Source organism: Entelurus aequoreus, linkage group LG01 (genome assembly GCF_033978785.1).
Source record: "Entelurus aequoreus isolate RoL-2023_Sb linkage group LG01, RoL_Eaeq_v1.1, whole genome shotgun sequence".
In the NCBI taxonomy this organism is placed as follows: domain Eukaryota; kingdom Metazoa; phylum Chordata; class Actinopteri; order Syngnathiformes; family Syngnathidae; genus Entelurus; species Entelurus aequoreus.
The window spans coordinates 33211062-33238865 of NC_084731.1; the positions used below are offsets into that span (position 1 = coordinate 33211062).

General features: G+C 38.5%; 1 protein-coding gene across 8 annotated transcripts in view; it reads left to right on the top strand.

The window, feature by feature from the left end:
* Window positions 1-27804, top strand: part of LOC133650755 (inositol 1,4,5-trisphosphate receptor type 1) — a 212214-nt gene that overhangs the window by 59411 nt on the left and 124999 nt on the right. For all 8 annotated transcript variants that reach the window (XR_009826296.1, XM_062048369.1, XM_062048382.1 and 5 more), the window contains exons 4-11: window positions 11132-11241; window positions 11813-11899; window positions 15084-15242; window positions 18024-18122; window positions 18647-18730; window positions 21260-21406; window positions 21477-21572; window positions 24409-24453. Coding sequence is in view for 7 of the 8 variants with exons in the window: in XM_062048369.1 (XP_061904353.1) it covers window positions 11132-11241; window positions 11813-11899; window positions 15084-15242; window positions 18024-18122; window positions 18647-18730; window positions 21260-21406; window positions 21477-21572; window positions 24409-24453 (827 nt within the window). In the remaining variant the exon portion in view is untranslated. The remainder of the gene's footprint in view (window positions 1-11131; window positions 11242-11812; window positions 11900-15083; window positions 15243-18023; window positions 18123-18646; window positions 18731-21259; window positions 21407-21476; window positions 21573-24408; window positions 24454-27804) is intronic.

Here is a 27804-nt window from a genome sequence, read left to right on the forward strand (position 1 = left end):
AACTTCCGTTACTTGGACTTCGTCACGCGCATACGTCATCATACCGCGATGTTTCAGCCGGATATTTCCCGGGAAGTTTTAAATGTCACTTTATAAGTTACCCCGGCCGTATTGGCATGTGTTGCAATGTTAAGATTTCATCATTGATATATAAACTATCAGACTGCGTGGTCGGTAGTAGTGGCTTTCAGTAGGCCTTTAATAGTGTTCTTTATGCACTATGCTTTAGCACAGTGTTTCTTAACCATAGGGCCGGGGCCACGAGTAGGTTGGAGTAGGTAAGTTAGATATAATTACTGAATGTGATTAAAATCTAGAGTAAGATTACTAATTCAGTGTAAATATTTGAGTGGGCCCCCGGCCCCTCTGTAGTGGAAAAGTTTGGCCCTGAGGTCAAAAAGGTTAAGAACCCCTGCTCTAGCAGACATTAGCCTGTCCCTATGCATCCTGCCGTCAGGTCTCTCCGTATAGTACACCATATGGCCGCAGACCAGGTCATACTAACTGTGTCCGCACGGTCTCGTACTGTCACTGCGGAGGTATGTTCAACATTTCCTCCTAATGTAAACACAAGCACTCTTCATGTAACCAAACCTTCACTCATGCAGGTGGTGAGATATATTTCACGCTGATCCAAAGCAAGGAACTGAGATGGAAGTCAAAACAAGGCAATTTACCCCTGTGTACAATGTAACAATAATCAATCCCTGTCACTTCTACAAAACCCAGAACCAGTGAAGTTGGCACGTTGTGTAATTCGTGAATGAAAACAGAATACAATGATTTGCAAATCCTTTTCAACTTATATTCAATTGAATAGACTGCAAAGACAAGATATTTAATTTTCGAACTGGGAAACATAATTTTTTTTGCAAATAATCATTAACTTAGAATTTTTTGGCAGCAACACATTGCAAAAAAGTTGGCACATGGGCATTTTTACTACTGTGTTACATGGCATTTTCTTTTAACAATGCTCAGTTAATATTTGGGAACTGAGGAGACCAATTTTTTACTCTCTGTAGATTGTCTGTAGAAAAGTTTGAATTTGAAGTTGGTTTGATTCAACCTTAGCCGATTACGTGCATGAGTATACTGTCGAGTGAATGTGTAGTGTACTGTCGAGTGAGTGTGTTAGCGAGCGTTCCATATTTTGACTTAATGGAATATCAGTCTTTCTACTAATTTCTATTAAGAAAGTCCACTGTCAACTGTACTTCTGGGGCCTCTCATGAAGAAAAGTCAAAAGACCTTTGGATATTTCTGTAAAACAGATCAAGACAATGAGTTGTCGATTCACAATAATAATAATAAAAAAATTTAAAAAAAAGAATCTCAATCTCAATCCTAAGAAATAAATTCACATCACATTTTTTCTACAATCACACGGCTCTAGTCATGAGCCTTTTAAATTATATATGTTTTGATGTTTTAGAATTGTCCTTGTTCGTGGTTCCTTCCTTATTATGCCACTTTTTAGAGCATTGTCGACCGGTCTGTAGCACTAAATGACCCTTAATTCTCCCCAGCCCCTATCAGCGTTGCTTTCTGAGACACAAATGTACATAGGGCAATTACCAGAAATAGATCGGTCTTTGCTGCATTCCTCTCCAAATAAGCCCAACATAAATGCATAATTTTCCTGGCGAGGGAGACACCTTACTGGAAATGGGAAGCAGTTGTTGGTCAGTGGGTGTTATGAATACACCGTGAATGATTAGAGGCTTCCTCTATCTCTGAACAGGATAAGAACTTTGGAGCGAGTAGCAGTTTATACAATCCAGATCATTGAGGCTGTTGTTGACTTAACACAGAATAGTCAATGTCTTATGCAGTGGGTGACTTGAGGTTACCTGACAGATGCTAGGACCACTACAGAGAAAATTGCCCATATCTGTTAGAGCAAGGGTGTCCAAATTGCATATTCTAAAAATAAAAACAATTACTTATTGAGAAATAATATTATATATTATACTAATGTAGTTTGTTACCTACTGTAACACAAAGCTAGGATGTCAATGCTTTGTTAGCATATATGTATTGACTTGCATTGGATTGGTTTTAGCATCTTTTATGGACAAAATGTATCAAGCATCCTTCTAGTTCTCTGCATGCAGCCTTTGGTTGTAAAAGTTCTGACACTGCAAGCGAGCGTTTGTGTCACATGACATGCTGTGGCTGATTTTATAGGAGCGTCCTAGACAACATTTTTGTGTTTGTATTTCCCCAAATAATGCTAAATATTAGGGACGGGCACTTCCTAAATGTTAATTGTAATGATAGCTGTACCGAATGTAAATTTCCCCAAATTCTTTGCATGGCTATTAATAAAGATTCTGATTGGGGTCTCTCTCTGAATGTTCTGTACTCCTCTTTCCATGCCAATTTTGTACTGAGCAGCATTTTTTGTACATGTAGGGATATAACGATAAACTGTAATAATGATAACCACAGTAAAACTATTACCGTTTTAATTGAAATTATCGAAAAACTGAGATTGATAACCGCAGTGGGATAAACTCACGGACTGACTGGCGCCAATATTTCCCCATATATATATATATATATATATATATATATATATATATATATATATATATATATATATATATATATATATATATATATATATATATATATATATATATATATATATATATATATATAGAGAGAGAGAGAGAGAGAGAGAGAGATGGACCTGATTGAGCTCACCAATTGGGCAAGGATGGAGTTCAAACCGGCAAAGTCCAGAAGCCTAGTTCTGAAGAAAGGGTGTGTTCAAGGCCAGTTTCGCTTCAAGATCAGGGAGAACATCATCCCAACTGTCCAAGAGAAACCTGTGAAGTGCTTGGGGAAGTGGTACAGGGCAGACCTCAATGACCGACTGAGTGTGAAAGAAATGCTTAGCCAAGCAGAAGCCTGGATGACATCCCTCGAAAAGAGCGGCCTCGCGGGCAAGTATAAGGCCTGGGGTTACCAACATGGGGTTCTCCCCCGTCTGCTCTGGCCACTCCTGGTTTATGAGGTACCTGTATCCACAGTTGAGAGTCTGGAGAAAAAGTTGAACACCTACTTGAGGAGATGGCTGGGGTGTCCCAAGAAGCTTCTGTTCCATTGACTGTACAGCACAGGAAGCAAGCTACAGCTGCCAATAACATCAGTAGTGGAGGAGTACAAGGTGACAAAAACACGCCAGGCCATGATGCTACGAGACAGCAAAGACGAGCGAGTACGACAGGCAGGAATTGTCGTCAGGTCAGGCAGAAAGTGGTTAGCCAGCAAAGCACTGAGGAGGCGGAGGATCGACTGCATCACGCGGACATTGTGGGATCAGTAGCCCAAGGAAGACTTGGTCTGGGTTGCTCATCCAGAACAAGATGGAACAAAGCTGACCCAAAGGAGCGGCGAGGCTTGGTGCAGAGGGAGGTCCGAAAGGCTGAGGAGGAAAGCCGGTATGTCAAGGCAGTAGCCATGAAAAAACAAGGCAGCTGGACTAGATGGGAGAGTGTAAAAGACAGATCTCTAACCTGGCAGGACATCTGGAGCATGGAAGGCCACCGGATCAAGTTCCTGCTGTGTTCTACATATGATGTCCTGCCCACCCCATCAAACCTCCATACTTGGGGAATGGTAGAGAGCCCCAGTTGCACACTCTGCGGGAAGATAGCTAACCTGGAGCATGTCCTCTCCTCTTGTCGCTCAAGTTTAGCAGATGGCAAGTTCCGGTGGCGTCATGACCAGATCCTTGCTCAGCTGGCAGAGGGTGTTGAGCAGGCCAGGAAGAGGACAAGGCAGCTCTCTAATGGGCCTCGCTTCATCCAGTTCATCGGGGCAGGTGAAAGCGCAGCAGCAGGAGGGAGGAACAAAGGAGTCCTGGCCACAGCAAACGACTGGGAGATGCGGGCCGACCTGAAGAAGCAGCTCAAATTCCCAGAGGAGATAGCCCACACTACCCTGAGACCTGATATTGTTCTGTGGTCTAGAGCAGTGGTCCCCAACCTTTTTGTAGCTGCGGACCGGTCACCGCTTGGGGGGGCGGGGTGTGGAGGGTGAAATTTAAAAAAAAAAAAATTTTTTTTTTTTTTTTTTTTTTAAATTAAAAAATACAATCATGTGTGCTTACGGACTGTATACCTGCAGACTGTATTGATCTATATTCACATATAATGTATATATTGTGTTTTTTATGTTGATTTAATTAAAAAAAAATTAAAAAAACTTTTTTTTTTTTTTTTTTTAATTTATTGTGCGGCCCGGTACCAATCGGTCCGGTGGTTGGGGACCACTGGTCTAGAGGAACCAAGCAGGTGGTGCTTATCGAGCTGACAGTACCTTGGGAAGATAGGATGGAGGAGGGGTACGAACGCAAGCTCAAGAAGTACCATACCCTCATCCTCGAGAGCCAGCAAAATGGATGGAAGGCCTGGAACCTACCGGTGGAGGTGGGCTGTAGAGGCTTTGCAGGGCAGTCGCTCTGGAGAGCACTCGGACTGCTAGGGATCGAGGGGCTGGCTAGGAAGCGGCTGGTAGCCAACACCACTAAAAGGGCAGAGGAAGCATCACGCTGGATTTGGATACAAAGAAAGGTGCGGTGGCAGAGCCGACCTACTGAAGGACTAGGGACATAGAGTTGGGTGGCATTCGGCGGGGGTAGATCCAGGACGCTGGATCTGCCATCAAGCCCCTCCGAAGCGTCATGGGCTTAATTCGACGAAACGTTGATGACGGGGGGTGCCCATTTGAGAACCTGCTGATGCCAACCAACTCATGTCCAGTTGAGGTATGCGGTCAAGCTTAGTCTTGGCTCAGTGCTTTTATATATATATATATATATATATATATATATATATATATATATATATATATATATATATATATATATATACATATATATATATATATATATATATATATATATATATATATATATATATATATATATATATATATATATATATATATATATGTATATATATATATATGTGTATATATATATATATATATATGTATATATATATATATGTGTATATATATATATATATATATGTATATATATATATATGTGTATATATATATATATATATATATATATATATATATACATATATGTATGTATATATGTATATATACGTATATGTATATATATATGTATATATATGTACATATACATATATGTATATATATATATATGTATATATACATATATGTATATATATATGTATATATACATATATGTATATATATATATATATGTATATATATATACATATATGTATATATCTATGTATATATATATATGTATATATATATATATATGTATATATCTATGTATGTATATATATATGTATATATATGTATATATATATATACATAGATATATACATATATGTATATATATATATACATATATATATACAAAAGCACATTAATGTCTTAGCAACTAAGATATAATGTATGTGTATCAATTGTGCACATTGGACCTACAAGCTGTGCTCTCTTAGCCTGAGTGATTGAAGATTACGAGACGGAGGGGTTTTTACGGAGCTGTTTTTAAAAAAAAAAATAAAAGCATAGCCATAAAAACTAAGACTTAAACACTAATAGGGAAGCATAAGAAACACAAAACATGCAAAATAGTGGGTTTTCTATCAGTGTGCCTATTTATTTCTAAATACCTTGGTCAAAAGAATCAGTGTGTAAGTACTTTTTGAGTACATTCAACATTACCGCAATAACAATGATAACAGTGATCATTTTGCTCACAATAACTGATATGAAATGTACATCCCAACATATATAATAACACCTATTTGATATTACCTATCTATTCAGTAGGGAAGCTGCTTTTGCTCATGTGACATTTTACATGGCCTAATTTTTGCTGATGAAAAACCCTCAAAGAGCCTGTGTTCTGTTTCCTGGCAGCTGATTGGCTCGGCCACATCAAGCCTCCTGTTTGCTACAGCCGACCTCCATGTTGCCTCTCCAGAAAACCTTTTGTATTTATTTTAATCCCTACGATGTTGTCCTTAACGATCTGCGCCTTATAAAGCTTTTGTCACGTAATCTAAGCCCCGGAGAAAGCTGCCTACAATCAGAGAAAAGCAAAACCTCCTCATTGCTATACTAAAAGAAGATAACTTGGCTAGTATGAGCTACTATCTATTAGTTGCCATTGCAATATCAATATGAAGCCTTGGTATCTACATAAAAATGGAGAAAAAGACTACAAGGACGACGGCAACAGTGTCTTCAAAAGGGTACGCCAGTAACTCTTCATGACTTTGTTCCTTACTTGGTTGCGGCCACCATGACACTGCCATCATGGATGGATGGAAGTGCAATCAACATCTCTTCAGGTTAAGTTAGCAGTAGATTTACCTAAGCAATTAAGTGCAACCAAATATTTTCAGATTAAATGAGCAGTGGTTTGACCTGCTACTACTCTCATTTTAATAAACGCGGTACATCATAAAGACATAACGAAAATGACAGCGGACAAGGGCGACACACGGACCAAATGGAAGAGGGTGTAATGAATGAAGTATGAAACGTAAGTTATGTGTGACCATTTTTTCTATCATAAATAACTTTTTTTTTTAACTTTTTCAATAATGCTAATACACTGTGTTTATTACACTGTTTTTAACCTTCTCAAGGTGGCCCGTTGGCGAACTTGCTACGCTGTCATTTTTCTTTTATCCGTCGCATCCTTCGTGGTTTAAAGTTAAGTTGTGGCTTTATTTTATTGTGCTGTGCCGTATTTATTTGTTGTGGCTTTAACTGAAAGTTTTTGTAATTAATGATATTGTCTTGTGACGTTTGCATTTGGTATGACCTTTCTCGTCCACCGTAGGTATCCGCCATTTTTGTTTTGATAACGTCACAGATGGGCAGATAGACTTGAAAAAACATCCTTTTCATGAAAAGTGCTAAACTTCATATAAAGTCTGCCGTTCTTAAATTCAATGTTTTCTTTTTTCTAGTAGCGATAAAATCAATATATTCTTTATTAAATCGATGTTGGATCTATACCTATCTTCCGGAATGGCAACTTGCTGAGCACAGATAGATATACTTGAAATTTAGGAATATAAATCGATCAATCGTTACACCCAGCATGAATATAGCTCAAGCCTTTGATAGTTGCAGTCAAGTAGTGTACTTGTTTTTGCGTCAATTAATCAACAATTAAGTTGGTGTTATGGTTATAATACATGCATGATTAAGTCTGTAATTGATTCCCTGTCTGTAATTAATTCAATAGTGTTACAAAGGATAAGATGTTTCTCTCTCTAGTGAAACATTGTTTGAAGCTACAAGAATGTTAATGATTCCTGAAGATATCTGAACCGCCGGACTGATCCCAGCAGCTCTCGTGCCCAGTGACCCCAGAAGGAATTCCGATTCAGGTTTTAGTACAACTAAAGCAACATGTGCTCTCACAGTTTAATTAAAAGCAAGGATTCTTTGCAGACTGTGCTGTAATTTTTTTGCAAGCTTATGTTTTGTTACAAGAAAAACAACTTTACAGTGAGTAATTTGTCGTACAATACATGTAGAACCCCAAGTTTTGTCAGTTCAGGCAAAGATGTTCAAAGCTCATTCAGTAAATCCAAGTTCAGCTGCACTGCTCCCTACAGTCTTTCTCTCCGACTCTCTCTCTCTCTCTCTCTCTCTCTCTCTCTCTCTCTCTCTCTCTCTCTCTCTCTCTCTCTCTCTCTCTCTCTCTCTCTGCTTCACATTCTTTCACTCTTTTCCTGTCTTCCTCATTTCTCCCTTCCTTCCTTTTCTGTGTTTTTCTAACTGTCTCCAAACTGAAGTAAACCATTTCTAATAGGGCTGTGGGTGGCTGGAGGTACTTTTTTTTTTTGGAAGCAGAGCCCATTAACTTGGTGAAATTTGCAGAATTCTGAAGGGCAAAAAAGGGGATGAAAGAATATGGAGGGGAAAGATAGAGAATCCCCACCCTCTTCTTTGTCCCACTCCCCTTCTCTTGGATGGCCATATTTGGACATGTTGCTGTGACCATAGTTGGATGGATTTATTCTTTCTTTTTTGTTCCTCTCGTCTTCCCTCTTCATCATTTCAGAATATTGTGAGGGAAAGTGATGTGGGTTATAGTGTAGCTGAAGAAGAGGAAGTTGTCTGGGTCAGAAGAGGAACTGTATGAAGATCAACTGTGTCCTCATGCAAATCGGCGTACTGCTCTCCCTCCACTATCTATTAAAACGAGGCGTACGTTCACTGATAAGAGCCTCACACGATTGTTGTTCTTTCTGACTGACCTCACTGCTGTGGCCAAGCACTCCCTCAGGGGTTTTTCGTACATGCTCACACGCCTTATGCAGGACATGACCACATGTTACTTATCTTATACACTTTGCTAAACATGCATACACGCACACTCAAACACGTACACACTGTGTGTTGAAACTCACTGAACTTGTAATCATTCATGAGAACTATGAATGTGTTTGAAACACAAGTTTAGACACCAGCGTACACACACACACACACACACACACACCCACACACACACACACACAAATACGTAATAAAAAGTGCCAAAGAAGAATGTCATGTATATTGCAGTGTCGGAGTTGTTAAGTGTTCCTGTGAAGAGACACATTATTGTTTTGTCTTTTTATACTATAATGTCAAGTAGTACATTACACAAACTGTACTGTTAATAGTGGTTTTCAAGGGCTAATGGTGATAGTTGGACACTGGAAGGGATTATTTCTACTTTCTTTTTTTTCCCATGGAGAAATTAAATGTAAATATAAAAAAATTGGCGAATGTGTTTAAAGGCCTACTGAAATGAAATGTTTTTATTTAAACGGGTATAGCAGATCCATTCTATGTGTCATACTTGATCATTTCGCGATATTGCCATATTTTTGCTGAAAGGTTTTAGTAGAGAACATCGACGATAAAGTTCGCAACTTTTGGTCGCTGATAAAAAAGCCTTGCCTGTACCGGAAGTAGCGTGACATCGCAGGTTGAAGGGCTCCTCACATTTCCCCATTGTTTACACCAGCAGCGAGAGCGATTCGGACCGAGAAAGCGACGATTACCCCATTAATTTGAGCCAGGATGAAAGATTCGTGGATGAGGAACGTGAGAGTGAAGGACTAGAGTGCAGTGCAGGACGCATCTTTTTTCGCTCTGACCGTAACTTCGGTAAAAGGGCTCATTGGATTCCACACTTTCTCCTTTTTCTATTGTGGATCACGGATTTGTATTTTAAACCACCTCGGATACTATATCCTCTTGAAAATGAGAGTCGAGAACGCGAAATGGACATTCACAGTGACTTTTATCTCCACGACAATACATCGGCGAAGCACTTTAGCTACGGAGCTAACGTGATAACACACCGGGCTTAACTGCAGATAGAAACAAAAGAAATAAACCCCTGACTGGAAGGATAGTTAGAAAATCAACTATACTATTAAACCATGGACCTGTAACTACACGGTTAATGCTTTCCAGCCTGGCGAAGCTTAACAATGCTGTTGCTAATGACGCCATTGAAGCTAACTTAGCAACGGGACCTCACAGAGCTATGCTAAAAACATTAGCTATCCACCTACGCCAGCCAGCCCTCATCTGCTCATCAACACCCGTGCTCACCTGCGTTCCAGCGATCGACGTAGCGACGAAGGACTTCACCTGATCGTCAATGCGGTCGGCGGCTAGCGTCGGATAGCGCGTCTGCTATCCAAGTCAAAGTCCTCCTGGTTGTGTTGCTGCAGCCAGCCGCTAATACACCAATCCCACCTACAACTTTCTTCTTTGCAGTCTTCATTGTTCATTAAACAAATTCCAAAAGTTTACACCAACACAGATGTCCAGAATACTGTGGAATTTTGCGATGAAAACCGAGCTTTTTGTATTGGATACAATGGTGTCCGAATACTTCCGTTTCAACGATTGACGTCACGTGCATACTTCATCATACATAGACGTTTTCAACCGGAAGTTTCGAGGGAAATTTAAAATTGCACTTTATAAGTTAACCCGGCCGTATTGGCATGTGTTGTAATGTTAAGATTTCATCATCGATATATAAACTATCAGACTGCGTGGTCGGTAGTAGTGGGTTTCAGTAGGCCTTTAATGGATCGTGCCAAATGTTTCACTGTGAATGACATATTGTTGAATACAGTATCAACAAATTTTATAGGGGTGCTGAAAAAAAAGAGAGAGAGAGAGAGAGAGAGGGAGAGAGAGAGAGAGAGAGAGAGAGAGAGAGAGAGAGAGAGAGAGAGAGAGAGAGAGAGAGAGAGAGAGAGAGAGAGAGAGAGAGAGAGAGAGAGAGAGAGAGAGAGAGAGAGAGAGAGAGAGAGAGTGTACCGGTATGTATGTATGTATGTATACAGTACAGGCCAAAAGTTTGGACACACCTTCTCATTCAATGGGTTTTCTTTATCTTCATTACTATTTACATTGTAGATTGTCACTGAAGGCATCAAAACTATGAATGGACACATGTGGAGTTATGTACTTAACAAAAAAAGATGAAATAACTGAAAATATGTTTTATATTCTAGTTTCTTCAAAGTAGCCACCCTTTGCTCTGATTCCTTTTTTGCACACTCTTGGCATTCTCTCAATGAGCTTCAAGAGGTAGTCACCTGAAAGGGTTTTCACTTCACAGGTGTCATAGTTTTGATGCTTTCAGTGACAATCTACAAGGTAAATAGTCATGAAAATAAAGAAAACGCATTGTAATGAGGTGTGTCCAAACTTTTGGCCTGTACTGTATATATTTCCTATATTTATTAATTTAACATATTTCTTAGTTAATACACTAATGTATCATATTTTGTTTTTTAAAATGCATTACTAGAATCGGTTTGATTCAAGAATGATGTTTAATAGACAATTCTGAATCGAATCAGCACCCCAAGAATCGAAATTAAATCGAATTGTGAGTAAGTTTTATATCCCTGATATTTTTATGAATATACTATATATATAAATATATATATATATATTTCTTATATTTAAAATGTTTTAAAATAATCAATCAATGTACCATATTTTTGTTTTGGAGAAGAATGATGTCGCTGCTTATTTTTGATTTCCATTTGTGAAATGTTTCTCTGTTCACCCCATGAAGACTGCCTGTTCCGACTGTGTCCGATGAACCGCTACTCAGCCCAAAAGCAGTTCTGGAAAGCAGCGAAGCCTGGAGGCAACACGGATGCAGTGCTCCTTAACAAGCTCCATGTAAGTGAAGTGACAACATGTTGGTCTCGCTGCCATCACTCCGTCCCGAGTCCACCACACACTCAGCTGTCCACACTCAACACAGATTTAGTTGAAGCTTGAACTAACGCTGTAGTGAGTTTAATGGAATTTTAGATGTACTGCACGCCTACATTTTTAAAGGGATTACGTGCATTTGCTGGGGTAAATTTTTAAACATTCCTTTTATAGACATTTACAGAGACTATTACTCCCACTGTCCTACGTTTTCTTCTTCCTCCCTTTCTGCTGTCATACAATACCTTTTAAAGCAACTGGCTATTTGACCACATGCTCATAAAAGAACAATTGAAATCTCTGCTATCTAATAAAGATTGGAGGTAGAGTTTTTGGTTAAATACCATTTGAAGTAAAAAAAAATATATATCTGGGTCACTGTAACTGCATACATATAAACAATTATTCAATGTGTTTGTGGCTTTGCTGTTGTATTAGTTTTGTTGCTGCACTATAATAGCTGTGAGATTTGCCATCTGTGCTTATGACCTGAGCACTCATCTTCATACTCACTCATCTGTCTTTTGCCCCCCAGCATGCAGCTGACCTGGAGAAGAAGCAAAACGACTCAGAAAACAAAAAGCTACTTGGAACAGTGATTCAGTATGGGAATGTTATTCAGGTTTGTCAGGAACATTTCTCCTAAACTGAGATTGACATGCAATCACGGCATACCATCACTTTGAGACTCTACTCCCCCCTTTTTTTTTGGATAAGTATACATAACTAAAACCATTATGTTTTTGAATTAGTAAATTTGTTGTGTTTTTTTAAGTTCCTCTTGTGGTCCCTGTCGAATATTTAGAATCAGTGGCCACAACATTTGGTGCCGATCATAGTGAGAGGTGTTTTGAAAGACAGCGCTACCTCGGTAAGGAAGCAATTTTTCCCATAAGAAGTATGTCTTTGGATATTCGCATTCATCCAGCTCAGTCATTGTTTTCTCGGAGCACTCAATCGACCACTACCGGACTGTATGGTTTGTCTTGGCAGACGTGTCGCCTCTTATCCAAGTAGACGTCATCAGTATTTGCTTATAGACTTTAATTGGTAAGCTCTAGTCTAAATGCTGGTGGAAGGCGTATAGAACACAGGGGTCAAATTTAAGGTCCAGGGCCAGAGCTGGCACACCACATCATTTTACTGTATGTGGCCCTCGAAAGCCTGGATATATTGTGTTATTCTTGACAGAAAAAAAATGTATTGCGTACAAAAGCAGTTCTTAACTCAGTATTATTTGATACTAGCTATTCCAAGCTTTTCTTTTTTGTCATTGAAATATTGTCAAATGAAATTTACACTAGCTGAACTAAAATATCTGCTTGTTACTTTGACTTCTGATTCCAAAGCAAGGTTTCCATCAGTTTGTTGGTAAACAATGACAATAATCAATCCCAAGTGTATTCTCAGATTGTTTTCTTTGTTTAAAAATGAAGCAAGCACATTCTGAAAATGTACAAAACATAATTAAAAAAATGTGTTTACACTTACATGTTGCGGTTAGTATCTCATCTGTCGTTATTTATACATTCTGAATAAATGATGTGATAATATTCATCAGTCAAATAGGTGGGATTGAGTCTGGCAGTATATTAAAATGCTCCCATTGGTGTTCATTTTTAATTTATCAGAAAATGAAGTGAATAATATCAAAATAAAATTACAGGATGTTAATCATGTAATTTACTCATTTTCCCCTCATCTACAACAAAACTTGTGAATTTGGACTCATTTCATTAACTACACATAAAGTTAGTAGGGGATATATGTTATTTCAGCATATTTATGTGCGTCTAGGAAATGTGTCCCCAGTCATAAGTACAACACAAAATGTACAGATTGTCAAAAGCATTTTTTACAAGGTAGAAATGTCACAGGTTACATTACCAACAAAATATTTGACAATCAAGGCATGAACGTAACAATCCACATTTTGTATCATTGGTATCACTTATAAGCAGCGTAAGTATGTAGTGTCCCAACACGGAAGTGTTGCCTCTACCTTAAAATGGTACATAGCTCCGCCCCCTCTGAAGTCATGCGCGCTTTCGCAGCATGGTATACATAGAATTGCTATTGCAACATCAAGTAGACACATTTAGAACGGCAGTTTCTTTCATTCCAAAAAGTCAGCTCATTTTTATACTTGGTAAATTCACCTTGCGGGCCGGATAAAACCTGTTTGCGGGCCTGATCCGGCCTGCGGGCCGTACGTTTGACATCCCTGGCTTAGACAGTTGCGTTGCGTTTGAGTGCGGTTGGGACAAATTCAATCGGGCGAAAATGTTGATGATTGGCTAAAATGTGTGAGGAAGTTGTGCATAGTACGCGGGGTTTGTTTGAATTTGTGTTAGTTGAATCCTTTAGGAACCAGTTATCATCATTAAACAGCCCTCTGGGGGCTTCTGTAACAACGGTGTGGCCAATGGTGAAAATGAGCTTGACACCACTGGTATAGAGTATAAATTGTTAAGGCTTTAAACAGTCCATTTGTGATCGATTGAAAAATAAATTATGCAAATTCAATACATCCGTTCAAAACACCCAAAAATCTATACACAAAACATATTTTATAGAGATAAAATATAAATTTACATGCAGAAAAAACCTATGTATAATTCATATAAATGAACGTTTGTTAGTGAGGCGACGATAAGCGGAGAAGGAGGAGAGAGGTTAAAAGCCACCTTCGTACTTTGCTTTTAATTCTTTCTTGAATTTAATATTGTTTCTCACTTTCTTTATCAAAGTACTGGTACTCGCAACTTTCTTTGGCCCCATGGTGGATTACTTAGCAATGATGCTGAAAAAAAGAGCACACAGCGCCACTTAAGCACTTTGTCCAGTTTACAACTGCTGTGACGAGAAACACATGAGCCTCCACTAGGGGGCAGTGTAGCGTACCCATACGTAAAACCTCTTTTGCACAATCAGCCTTTTCATATAAAGCGATAAAGGAATGGAACGACCTCACAACGAACTTGAAAAGTCTAACCGATTACTCTTTATTCACAGTTGAACTTAAAAAGTGGCTTTGGAGCAATCAAAGCTGCCCACACGGTCACTGAGGCGGGCACTATGTTTGACATGTCGACTTAATGTGTATTATATTTAGGCATGACACAATTTTGTTGTAAGCTGTGAGGTGTGTCTGTTAAAATCATGGTTGTTTTTACCAATGATGACAGATGTGAACAAGAGCATGTATTGTCTATGTGTGATGATGTAAATAAGGTGTGGTTGTAATGTATAAGTATGTGTCCATGAAAGGGCATTTTATGACTTTCTTAATTTGATTACATGCTATAGTATAATTTTATTGTTATAATTGTATTGCATGTTTTTCTATATCTTTAATTTAGGTAACCAGGGACTGCAGATAAAAATAGGCTATTTAGATATAATCTGGTGCAGAACAAACCTGTCTTTGAGCTGAATATCTCTGTGCATTGTCCCTTCAAATAAAGACTAAACTAAACTAAACAATGCAGAGGATTTTTTTTTAGCTGTATGATACCTAAAACTGTACAAAAAACAGAAGGACAAACTTTTGCCACCTTTTTTTGTTCAAAACTGAATCCTACAAAAAGTGGGACGTGTAAACACAGAGGTACCACTGTAACTATATTTAGATTGGTTACGGTAGGCTATTAGAAACACCTCTCAGTGGGATGCCTGAGGATGTTTAATAACTACAATAATAAACATTTTGTTAAACTATTACCCCATACAGTTGGTAAAGTCGCTTTGGAATACTTTTTTTGAAATACTAAACTAAACCAACAGTGTGTGGTATTTCTGCTCAGCTTCTCCACCTGAAGAGCAACAAATACCTGACAGTAAACAAGCGATTGCCAGCCCTCTTGGAGAAGAACGCCATGAGGGTGATGCTGGACACTGCCGGGAATGAGGGCTCTTGGTTCTACATCCAGCCCTTCTACAAGCTGCGATCCATCGGGGACAGCGTGAGTCAGCCGATTTATGTTTGCAGGAAAACTTCATACTGAGTCGCGAGTCGCCTATTGGTAGTTTATCAATTGAATACATTTTGTGTTTTCCTTCACATTGCAAAAATTTAACTAGGTCTGGTTTGACTATAGAAGACAAAAATGAAGTGAACATGACCCAAAGTAATCAAAATGTATTCTTTGGGCAAGTCTAATGGAAGTCAATAGATGTCACATGTCAAGCTTATGAATCAGTGCAGCCCTAAACATAAAAAGTACAAGACTGTATGATAGACAGATGTCCTGTTTCCTGTCACTCCTGTTTCCCATTTCCTGTCCTTCTGCACTGCCAGATAAAGACACTAATGACCAAATTATAAATGACAATATCTGCTGCTAAAATGTCATCTCATTTAATGCACATTTTTATATAAAGACTGCAGATTGTGACATTCAGTGTAAGATTCAGATTCAGAAGTACTTACTTAGTACTGGTACTTAGTAACGGTATGCAATGAACACGATTCGCTATGTTCCCAGGTTTTAAGGTCATAATTTGGTTTATTTTGGGTACAGTAAAGGAGCAAATTGCAAAATATAAAACTGCTTAGCTTTTATGTAAGCAGCTATCATTTTCAAAAGTAAACATAAACATTTTAGCAGGTAATTAACATAATTCTCCAGTAAGTGTGAAATTCCAAACTATGTACATGAGAAAGGATACTTTATAAAACTTTTTTTTAGGAATGTAATAATTTGTACAGTGCAAATGTTTATTTTTAGTAAATTAAATGTATTTATTGGCTTAATAACTTAATAACAGCTTCTAACCCGATTCCCCATCTACGCTTCTGTACAGAAAAATCTGCTCACGAATACTTGTACAGTTACACCCCTATTATATAAAATATAATTTTTTTAAAACCTGTTCTATGTTGCATTTGCAAGCTGGGGGGGGGTGTCATTTTGCATGAAGAAGCACATTAAAATATAAATTATTGAATGGCAAGGCGCTTCGTATAATATTTTACCCCAAATGTATTCCTGGCCATGTCATGCTGTGTCACTGATTAAAACATGAAGGCAACATTTCCTCCACCACTTCCGGTAGCTCTGTGGCGCATGTCATTAGTACTTGCTTTACTAACCAGAAGGACTTGGGTTTGAACCCTGGTCATAGCTGAGTATTTGGTATTTGGTTGAATCCGTTGAGAAATGTGGGAATTGTGTTAGTTCAAAAAATGGCCCATTCATTTTTAATGGGCAAAATTACCTGGAAAACCGGTAATTCTCAGTCATCTGGGATTTTTTTTTTTTTTGGGAGCTCACGATTCCCGATCGAGCCAAACGTTTTGTTACTTGAACCGTTCCAATCAGACAAAAACCGTGGGCTGTGGAGCACGGAAACGTTTTGCGGCGGAATAATAATAAAGACATCGTTTTTAGTGTAGAATCTTATAAAGCATTTACACAATTATATTTGCTTGCATATTAAAACTCTCCAATATAAGCATTCCGATACAAGTCGTCCTGCAGTGCGTTTACTTGTGCAAAGCTGGATAGCCAGCTAACATTTAAATGACTTCCAATAAGCACACTTGTTTGTCTTTTCTTCTATTACGATGAAGTCATTTACAAAAGGTAAACATGGTAGGCCATACAGTAGGGAACTAAGAGCTAACAGCTACACGACAACTAAGGGCACAATAACACACAAGCTTAATTGAACAATTTTGCAGTCTCAAACATGACATTTGTCAATATAAACAAGTATCAAATAATTGTAGTTGCATATTACTTACAGATACAAAGTTGCCAAGGCAGAAGAGTAATAGAAAGTGTGTTCAAAAAAATAGATTTTCGAATGACTCGCGATTCTTACTTGTAACGATTCTTTATCGATTCAAATAAATCAAAATTGATTAAAAAAAAAAAAACATTTTTTGTTTTTTTAAATCTGTCCTGTCCAGCCACTTAGGCAAATCATATTGTTGATGTAGATGCCCATATCTGCTGTACAGATTTACTTTAAAAAAGAGAAGTGTGAGATATTTATCTCATTGCCTTATTTGTATTTGACTTTACTAAATGTCTAAGTAGAATTTAAAAAAAAAAAAAAATATATATATATATATATATATATATATATATATATATATATATATATATATATATATATATATATATATATATATATTTACCTTTAAGTCATATACCGGTATACACTTAACAGAACTGTTATCTATTTTATGGAGGAATGTTGTTAATCACAGAACGGGCATCCACTGTTATTAAAAAGGTATTGATTTTGAACCGAAAATTGTTTTGAATCGAGAATCAATTCAGAATCAAATCGCTACACCCACGAATGGAATCAAATCAAATCGTGTGGTGCCCAAAGATTCATAGCCCTTCAACAAATGTGTTCGCATTATTCAACTTACTGCATCTTGGACGTTATTCAAAGGGCTCATATTCTGATTTTTTTTAATACATTTAAAAACACTTCCTTTTGATCTACATAGCATGTAATGGTGGTGCTTTGGTAAACATTTTGCATAGATTATGTTTTACAGACCGTCTTCAAGCTGTTTTCTGCCTATCTCGTCAGAATGCTCTGTTTTGTGGGCGATCCTATTTAGGTGCCAAAGCCCTCCTACAGGCCTGATTATTATCTTAATCCCACAACCTGTTCATTGCTGCATGAAGTAGTTTGGTTTTGACCGATTGTATATAAAACAATTCAATAAACCCCACATGGTCAGTGACCAACTTTACTTTGTTTGTTTCTTATGACAGGTGGTCATTGGCGACAAAGTGGTCTTGAACCCGGTGAACGCAGGCCAACCGCTCCACGCCAGCACACACCAGCTCGTGGACAACCCAGGATGCAACGAGGTCTGCCGGCGCTGCTGCATATCATCTGCCGCCTTTTGATGTCTATGTGGGCGTGTTTGGTTGTGGAGAAAACTATTTTTAACTCATCGCTGCTGCTTGGTTATCATTCTGCTGATGGAAAACACGGCCGAGTCAGCAGCTGCCAGCTCTCACTACACACATACACACGGTGTAACGATTTTGTTCTTGCATCAACCGAGTGTTTCTACTCGGAGAACTCTAGAGTAACACCACACATGTTATTTAAAGAGAGTACTTCAGTATTTTCTTCTTATACAACAAATATAAAGATTTCCTTTCTCTTTGTCTGGACTGTGGTTAAAAATATATAAAAGCAATTTATAGACAATCAAAACATTAAGTAACAGGGTAAAGGGTAAAGTTTGACAAATGTAATCAAATACTTTATTTTGTGCATACAACACTATAATAATTGATTTTTTTTTTTAAAGTACTGATAAATCTGTGCTGCAGATGTTTACCTTTTGTCACATTTAAGTTCACTTTTGTTTTTATTTTTCCAGGTGAATTCAGTCAACTGCAACACAAGCTGGAAGATTGTCTTGTTCATGAAATGGAGCGACAATCAGGAGATTGTCTTAAAAGGGGTTTGTTTATACCGGCCTTTGCGCATGATCTTAAAAGGGAACCTCCGATGAATTGTGTCTTTTCTGACTTATAAATGTTGTTACAATGTTGGATACTTGTGTTAAACATGGCAAAGCGTAAATCATAAGGTTCGTGTATTTTGGCCTGAGCCAGTATGGCTGGTGCATGTGGATGTTGGTTAACATCACTCACTCCCTGACAACCTTGAGAGCAGTGCTGGTTACCGGGTTGATAGCTCTGTTGTTTTTTTTAACTCGGTAGCTAGTATCCTCGTCTCTTATCCCGGACAACCCAGGTTTGAGTCCAGTGCGTAACAGGAAAGCAGGGACTGAACTAGGCGAGTTACACTTGCACACACTTTTGGATGCCTCTGTTCTGGGAGATTTTGCAGTCTGGTTACGTTGAAACGTCACAGTAAGGTAGATGTATTTTTTGGGGGGACTTTAGGTCAATCTCTCAGCCAGAGGCTCCTCCTCTCTGCTTCGAGGGCACACAAAAAAGTAATCGTAACATGTGCATAATAACACAGACATCAGACTAGCAGTGACATAATTGCTGCTTATGCAGCTTTTTATATGCCGTCTGAATCAATCAGCGAGTGTGCAGATGTACCTAATGTTGTGACTGGGTGAATCTATGTATTGTTTATGAAGTTTATTTTTGACTGTCTGGAAAAAAATAGCTGTGTCTTCAAGATATATAAACAGTGTACATTTTCAAAAGATAACTGATGATCCTTTTGGAGACGGTGGGGTGTGGTTTCATTTGCAATCTGGGAATGCCTCCTGAAATGAACATCTTACAAACAGACTCAAAAAATGGCTTATAAAAGTTACAATGGAGCAACATTTCAGCACATTTTTCACCAAAACATATCCAATACATCTTCTCTATACAAGGGGTTCTTAAACTTTTTGACCTCGGGGCCCAACTTTTCCACTACAGAGGGTCACAGGGCCCACTCAAATATTAACACTTAATAAATAATCTTACACTTGATTTTAATCATATTCAATATTTATTTATAACCTATATTTAGTTAACAGGATACACCTTGCCAAATGATTTGAAACCCTGTGTTAATCACAAAGATTATTATCAAGGCTTAGGTCAGGCTGATTACAAAAATAAATGCTAAATAAAAATATACAAAATAAGGGACTTAAAAACTAATGAAAAATAAATGTACATACACTTATGCAGTGCTGAAATAAATACATTATAACTAAATTGATAACATGATGTATATGTTTCTTAAATAAACTGTCATTAGCATTTAAGTGAATGAATGTAAATGAAAATACTGCTTCACTATTTTAGTCATAATTTTTGCACTTAAGAAACTTCTCTATGAATTTAGCTCCAGACTTCTTCTGTTTGTTTGATATTGTCATTACTGCCACAAGTGGTGGAAAAGTTAATTACAACTGAGTACCGCTGTAGCCCATACGAACTACAGCTGAGAAACAAATATTTTTGGTGGCCCTCAATGGGGCGCTTACGGCCCAACAATGGGCCCTGGCCTTATGGTTAAGAAACACTGATCTTCATCACAAGGAACTGTTTCAAATGTATATTAAAATCATCGTAAGTCCCCTTTAAGTTGTGACCCACTTTCAGAGAAGTCAAACCATGCTATTTTTTTGCATATTGCATTTGTATTTTTTTGCACAACATTGCACAAAAAAGTCCTCAAATAAAGATAAAAGTATTTTGCAAAGTACAAACTAAAGAGGAACGTGAAAATAGCATGTGATTGCTTTGCGTTTGGATTTTGCTCTATACACAAACTTGCCTTGCCCTACTGTAAAAGTGTAAACTTGTATCATCTCTCTTGGGATGTAAGTTGTGTGTCAAAAAAGTCCAGTCGATCAACCAGCATATTTACAAAGAGATCCTGGAGCATTTGCTATGTTTAGTGTGCGGGAAGAGGCGAGAGTTGTGGTAGGAAAACTTGTGGCCGCTTCACCGTGACAACACAGCTGCTCACTGTGCCTTGAGTGTCGGACAGCAAAATGCTCAACAGAAAGACATGCAGTTTGCCTCTCTGTGACTTCTGCAGTCTATATTTCTGTTGTTGATACTTTGTGACACCCTAAGCTCACTGAAGACTTTCCTCTGAATCACACAGCTGTTGTGAAATGTTGCCAATCGGCGAGTTCAAAAAGTAGTGAAACATACAACAGTTAAACATGATGTCCTTTTTAGCTTTCTATTTATCTTGATTTATTATAGGTTCCCCCTCCTCAGTTTATTAGGCTAGTATAGTCCAGTTTTGTTCTTACTCAGTCATATTAGTTGTCATTAGTCGTATTCAGATGTTTGCCATCAAGATAGACTCTGTAATTATGTTTAAGTATAAGTCGTCACCAGTTTGCATGCTAGCAGAGCCCATCGTGTTTGTTTGATTTTCAATTTAAGTTCATAACTGTCTTGTGAGGCACACACTGTTGATCGATACCAGTACATTTTGTTCCCGGGTGATTACAAGCAAACTTTTTAATAAAAACACTGCATTATGTTTCCAGGGCGATGTGGTACGCTTGTTTCACGCAGAGCAGGAAAAATTCCTCACATGTGACGATCACAGAAAAAAACAATATGTGTTTCTTCGCACAACTGGACGGCAGTCGGCTACCTCAGCAACCAGCAGCAAAGCCTTATGGGAGATCGAGGTGAGGGACACAAAAGTGCTGGTTGGACCAAAACGTCCTTGAACACGTTAATTATGTACGTGTACATCAGGTCGTGCAGCACGATCCGTGTCGAGGGGGTGCAGGCTACTGGAACAGTCTGTTCAGGTTCAAACACCTGGCTACTGGACACTACCTGGCTGCAGAGGTCAGTCCCGAACAAACAGACCCCTTGTGGTTACAGTAGTTTGGCATCAACCTCACTTATGCTTTGTATCAGTAGACTGCATCGAGTGTGTTATAGGAATTGCTTTGACAAATTGATTTAATTCCTGACTACTTCATTGTTGTTCTTATATAAGGCACAGTTACTTTATTTGCATACTTGCAGAATGTGCACCCAACCCCTCTAACACAGCGACTGAGCAATTGAAATGGTTTAATATTTGCTATTTGGTAACAGTAGAAGGGAAAGTCAAACACAAATACAAATAGACGGACTAGAAATTCAAAGAGTGAATGAAAACCCAATTTCTAGGTATAATGATTGATGATAAAATGAACTGAAAATCTCATGTAAAAAATATACAACATAAAGTAGCAAGAAGCATGTCAATAATGAATAAAGCAAAACATGTTCTTGACCAAAAATCACTCCATATTCTGTACTGCTCGCTAGTGTTACCATATCTGCGTTATTGTGTAGAAATATGGGGAAATAACTACAAATTTACACTTCATTCATTAACGGTGTTACAAAAAAGATCAGTTAGAATAATACATAATGTTGGATATAGAGAACATACAAACCCTTTATTCATTGAATCGAAAATACTGAAATTCCACGACATAGTGAATTATACACAAAGCACACTACAATCTGCTACCCAAGAATATACAACAATTATTCTCAACAAAAGAGGAGAAATATAATCTAAGAGAAAAATGTAATTTAAAACATTTGTACGCACGTACAACACTTAAGACCATTAGTATATCTGTATGTGGAATTAAATTATGGAATGGATTAAGCAAAGAATTCCAACAATGTACTAATATAATCCATTTCAAGAAACTCTTCAAACATAAAGTGTTTCAAAAGTACATATGAGTTGGGAAATTGTGTTAGATGTAAATATAAACGGAATACAATGATTTGCAAATCCTTTTCAACCCATATTCAATTGGATGCACTACAAAGACAAGATATTTGATGTTCAAACTCATAAACTTTTTTTTTTTTTTGCAAATAATAATGAACTTAGAATTTCATGGCTGCAACACGTGCCAAAGTAGTTGGGAAAGGGCATGTTCACCACTGTGTTACATGGCCTTTCCTAACAACACTCCGTAAACGTTTGGGAACTGAGGAGATACATTTTGTAAGCTTCTCATGTGGAATTCTTTCCCATTCTTGCTTGATGTACAGCTTAAGTTGTTCAATCGTCCGGGGGTCTCCGTTGTGGTATTTTAGGCTTCATAATGCGCCACACATTTTCAATGGGAGACAGGTCTGGACTACAGGCAGGCCAGTCTAGTACCCGCACTCTTTTACTATGAAGCCACATTGATGTAACACGTGGCTTGGCATTGTCTTGTTGAAATAAGCAGGGGCGTTGCTTGGATGGCAACATATGTTGCTCCAAAACCTGTATGTACCTTTCAGCATTAATGGTGCCTTCACAGATGTGTAAGTTACCCATGTCTTGGGCACTAATACACCCCCATACCATCACAGATGCTGGTTTTTCAACTTTGCGCCTATAACAATCCGGATGGTTCTTTTCCTCTTTGGTCCGGAGTACACGACGTCCACAGTTTCCAAAAACAATTTGAAATGTGGACTCGTCAGACCACAGAACACTTTTCCACTTTGTATCAGTCCATCTTAGATGAGCTCAGGCCCAGTGAAGTCCACGGCGTTTCTGGGTGTTGTTGATAAACGGTTTTCGCCTTGCATAGGAGAGTTTTAACTTGCACTTACAGATGTAGCGACCAACTGTAGTTACTGACAGTGGGTTTCTAAAGTGTTCCTGAGCCCATGTGGTGATATCCTTTACACACTGATGTCACTTGTTGATGCAGTACAGCCTGAGGGATCGAAGGGCACGGGCTTAGCTGCTTACGTGCAGTGATTTCACCAGATTCTCTGAACCCTTTGATGATATTACGGACCGTAGATGGTGAAATCCCTAAATTCCTTGCAATAGCTGGTTGAGGAAAAAGGGTTTTCTTAAACTGTTCAACAATTTGTTCACGCATTTGTTGACAAAGTGGTGACCCTCGCCCCATCATTGTTTGAGAATGACTGAGCATTTCATGGAATCTACTTTTATACCCAATCATGGCACCCACCTGTTCCCAGTTTGCCTGTTCACCTGTGGGATGTTCCAAATAAGTGTTTGATGAGCATTCCTCAACTTTATCAGTATTTATTGCCACCTTTCCCAACTTCTTTGTCACGTGTTGCTGGCATCAAATTCTAAAGTTAATGATTATTTGCAAAAAATAAAATGTTTATCAGTTTGAACATCAAATATGTTGTCTTTGTAGCATATTCAACTGAATATGGGTTGAAAATTATTTGCAAATCATTGTATTCCGTTTATATTTACATCTAACACAATTTCCCAACTCATATGGAAACGGGGTTTGTACAAAGAAGAAGAACCATGATAAACATTCTGAATTTATTTAATCCATCCATTCATTTTCTAGATAATCTTACTTATCTCACCATATGAGAGATAACTTACTTCAGTAATTATTATTTATTTATTTATTTTTATTGTTATTACTTATGGAGTATATTGTTAATAAATTTAGAACAGGAAATGAACAAAAGTTTTAGCAACTGCTATGAAAAGAAAAAGGGGTAAGATTAAATAAACTCTTTTTCTTCCTACTCCTTTTCGAACATGTTTAATAGAGAAACTGGAAATTGTAATGTATCATGTTGTATGCATGCATGTTCCAAATAAACACAAACTCAACTCAACTCAAGATCCTGATTGTCTTGTGCATCTGTGCTCCTGTGTGGGCAGGTGAATCCAGAGTATGAAGAGGAGAGTCTGGAGTCACGCCCCCCAGTAAGTCTACCACGCTGCTCTCAAACAGAAAAGTAGCATTTTCCATTCCCAAACTAAGTGCATCACAGCAACTTGTATGTTTTTAATTTGACCTAAACTAACACACCATACATGCACAGACTAGTGTTTTTTTCATTAGAATGTGTTGTATTATTTACTGTTTGAGTGTTGGTGACCAGCAGATGGCAGTGTTGCGCTAATGATGTATCTGTACTGTACAATTTGTTGAGAGTGGTGTTTTGGTCTCACTGGTCTTGGCTCACTGCCTCCTTATAAAATAATTCATAATCCAGACACACATCTATTATCTATACGGTTTGGACTGTCGCTGTCGCTGTCACGGGTGAGCTGGAGCCTAGCTCAGCTGACTTGGGGTAAGAGGCAGGGTGCATATAGACAAGTTTGACACTTATGGAAAACTTGCAGTGTCCCGTTAACCTAAGATTCATGTTTGTGTGATGTGGGAGAAATCTAGAGTACCCAGTGAAACCCCCACAAGCACAGGAAGAACATGCAGACTGCATACAAAAATGCCAAATAGCAATATGATCCCTTGATCTCTTGAATGTGAGGCTGATTCTAACCAATAGGCCATCATGGCCCAGGATATAGACTATAAAGTGCCAATGATTGTCATACACACACACTAGGTGTGGTGGAATTATCCTCTGCATTTGACCCATCCCCAAAGGGGAGCAGTGAACAGCAGCCGTGACCGCGCCCGGGAATCATTTGGTGATTTAACCCCCAATTCCAAACCTTAAAGCTGAGTGCCAAACAGGGAGGTAATGGGTCCCATTTTTATAGTCTTTGGTATGACTCGGCTGGGGTTTGAACTCACGACCTACCGATCTCGGGGCGGACACTCTAACCACAAGGCCACTATTGAATTAGTCCACGTTTTAAGGATTCATTCAGCGTTTGTGACCCTGCACATTTAAAGGCACAACTGGGGGCACATTTTAGCTTTCCCTCTTATAAAAATAGGCCTTTTTTGCAATAAAACCCATCTCATTCACCCTACAGCAAGTTGATACAGTATGTAATAAGATTACATAACCTGTCATAATTATAAATACCAGCTTCAATAAATAACATAGCATACATTATTATGTTGAATGTGCTCAAAAAGTGTTTATACACACATTGAAATCTTTTGACCAAGATACTGTATATATTTTTTAAATAACTAAAAGAAGTAGACACACTGTTAGAAAACCCACTATTTTGCATGTTTTGTGTTTCTAATGCTTCACTGAGTGTTTTAGTCTTAGTAATGTATCTGTTTTAATGGCTTAGCTTTTATTGTTTTAAATATTGGTTTGTACTGTAGCAGTTTAAGATGTATTTGAATGAAGAGGTCTTTCTTTCTGGAGTTGCATGTACTACGGCTTCCTCCCACCTCCAAAGATATGCACCTGGGGATAGGTTGATTGGCAACACTAAATTGGCCCTAGTGCAGGGGTGGGCAATTAATTTTTACCGGGGGCCGCATGAGCTACCCGAGCACTGCTGGAGGGCCACATCGACAATATTTCAATTAAATTTTGCTCGATATTATTTTTGATATATACCGTAAGATAAATAATAATAATAATAATAATAATAATAGTAATACTTCAACATAGTGTGTGTAACAGCATTCCATGACTAATATATATAAATTAACATTAATAATAAATGACAGTAAAATAAGCACACGTATGACTGAGGAGTCATAGTGTAACTTTGTGTGGTGTTTGAGTTGTCCGACTTTTTGTGTGGCCTTAAACGCACCAGTGGTTTAGTGCTATGCGTGTTGGTGACAGATGACAAGTTGGTTTTGGCCTGGTTTGTACGGCAGAAAATGACTAGTTTTTCGAGATAGAATTGTTTTACTCATGTTTTTGGTGTGGTTATGTCCGAATATAAACAGTTTTGTTCAATAAAGTGATCGATATAATTCCTGTCCTCGAAGCATCTCGATAGACGTTACAATAATTGATCGGTGTTCAATTGAACGGTGTTGACGAACACCATTAGGGCCGCTTGTTGTCACTGTCACTCAAAGTTGCATTGCAAAATTCCATAGAATAAATATGTTTATTTTGTTTATAATTCAGATGGGATTTGATTTGGTGCGCGGCATATACTTGCTGCGCGCAGCGGACGCTTGAGCAGTGCGCAATTGCGCAGGCACGCACCTTAGGTGAGGGGACGTTGCTTTGCAGTTCATGTGTTGTTGAAAACACGGCATTCCTCGTCAACTTTTCTCTTTTTGGCGTCTCGGGTGTAAACCGTGCATCACTTGTCGCTGCATGTGCACCTTCACTCGCAGGTTACACACGGACACACGCCCATAAATAATACTTTTCAAAATAAAAGCAGCACAGTTGTATTGCGCGCAGGACATAGATGTTTTTTCAACTTTATTTTGTAATTGCAGTTGTTCACATTCACTCACAATCACGCATACGTCCACACGGAAGTAATACAAATAACGATTTTCAAAACAAAAGCAGCACCGTTGTATTGCACACTCGACATAGATACTTTTTAAAATGTATTTTGTAATTTATAATTGGCCTCACGCAGGCCGGACAGGGACGCACAAAGGGCCGGATGCGGCCCGCGGGCCGCAGAATGCCCAGGTCTGCCCTAGTGTGTGAATGTGAGTGTGAATGTTGTCTGTCTATCTGTGTTAGCCCTGCGATGAGGTGGCGACTTGTCCAGGGTGTACCCCGCCTTCAAATGGACTAGGCTCCAGCCCCCCCGCAACCCCGAGAGAGACAAACGGTACAAAATGGATGGATGGATGGATGGATGAACGACAAGTGTGTGACAAATACAATCTAATATTTTTTTTATTATTTCTGGTGGGAGTTTGTGGCCTCCTACTCTGTTCAGTTGTTCTTGACACACCGTAAAAACTTCTCAGTCTCATATTCCTCTGAGTATAGAACGATCACTCTGTTCTAAGAGAGCACAGCTTGTTGGTTTAAAGTGCACAATTAAATATCTTAGTTGCTAAGATATTTTTCTTTAGCTCCTGACTTCTTCTGTTTGTTTGATGTTGTCATTACTGCCGCAAGTGGTGGAAAAGTGTATTATAAACGAGTACCGCAGCGTCCCATATGGACTACAGTTGAGAAGCAAATATTTTTTGGAGACCTTTAGGGCCCGAGCCCTATGGTTCAGAAACACTGGATTAGGGTACGGTGTGTCATTTCTTTATGAGGAAAGACATTAATGTCTCTTGTTTTCATGTAAGCATTTGTGCTAGCGAGCTGGCCCCAGTTAGTTGGTGAGTTTATCAAAGTGCAGTATAGCTCGGTTGGTAGAGCGGCCGTGCCAGCAACTTGAGGGTTCCAG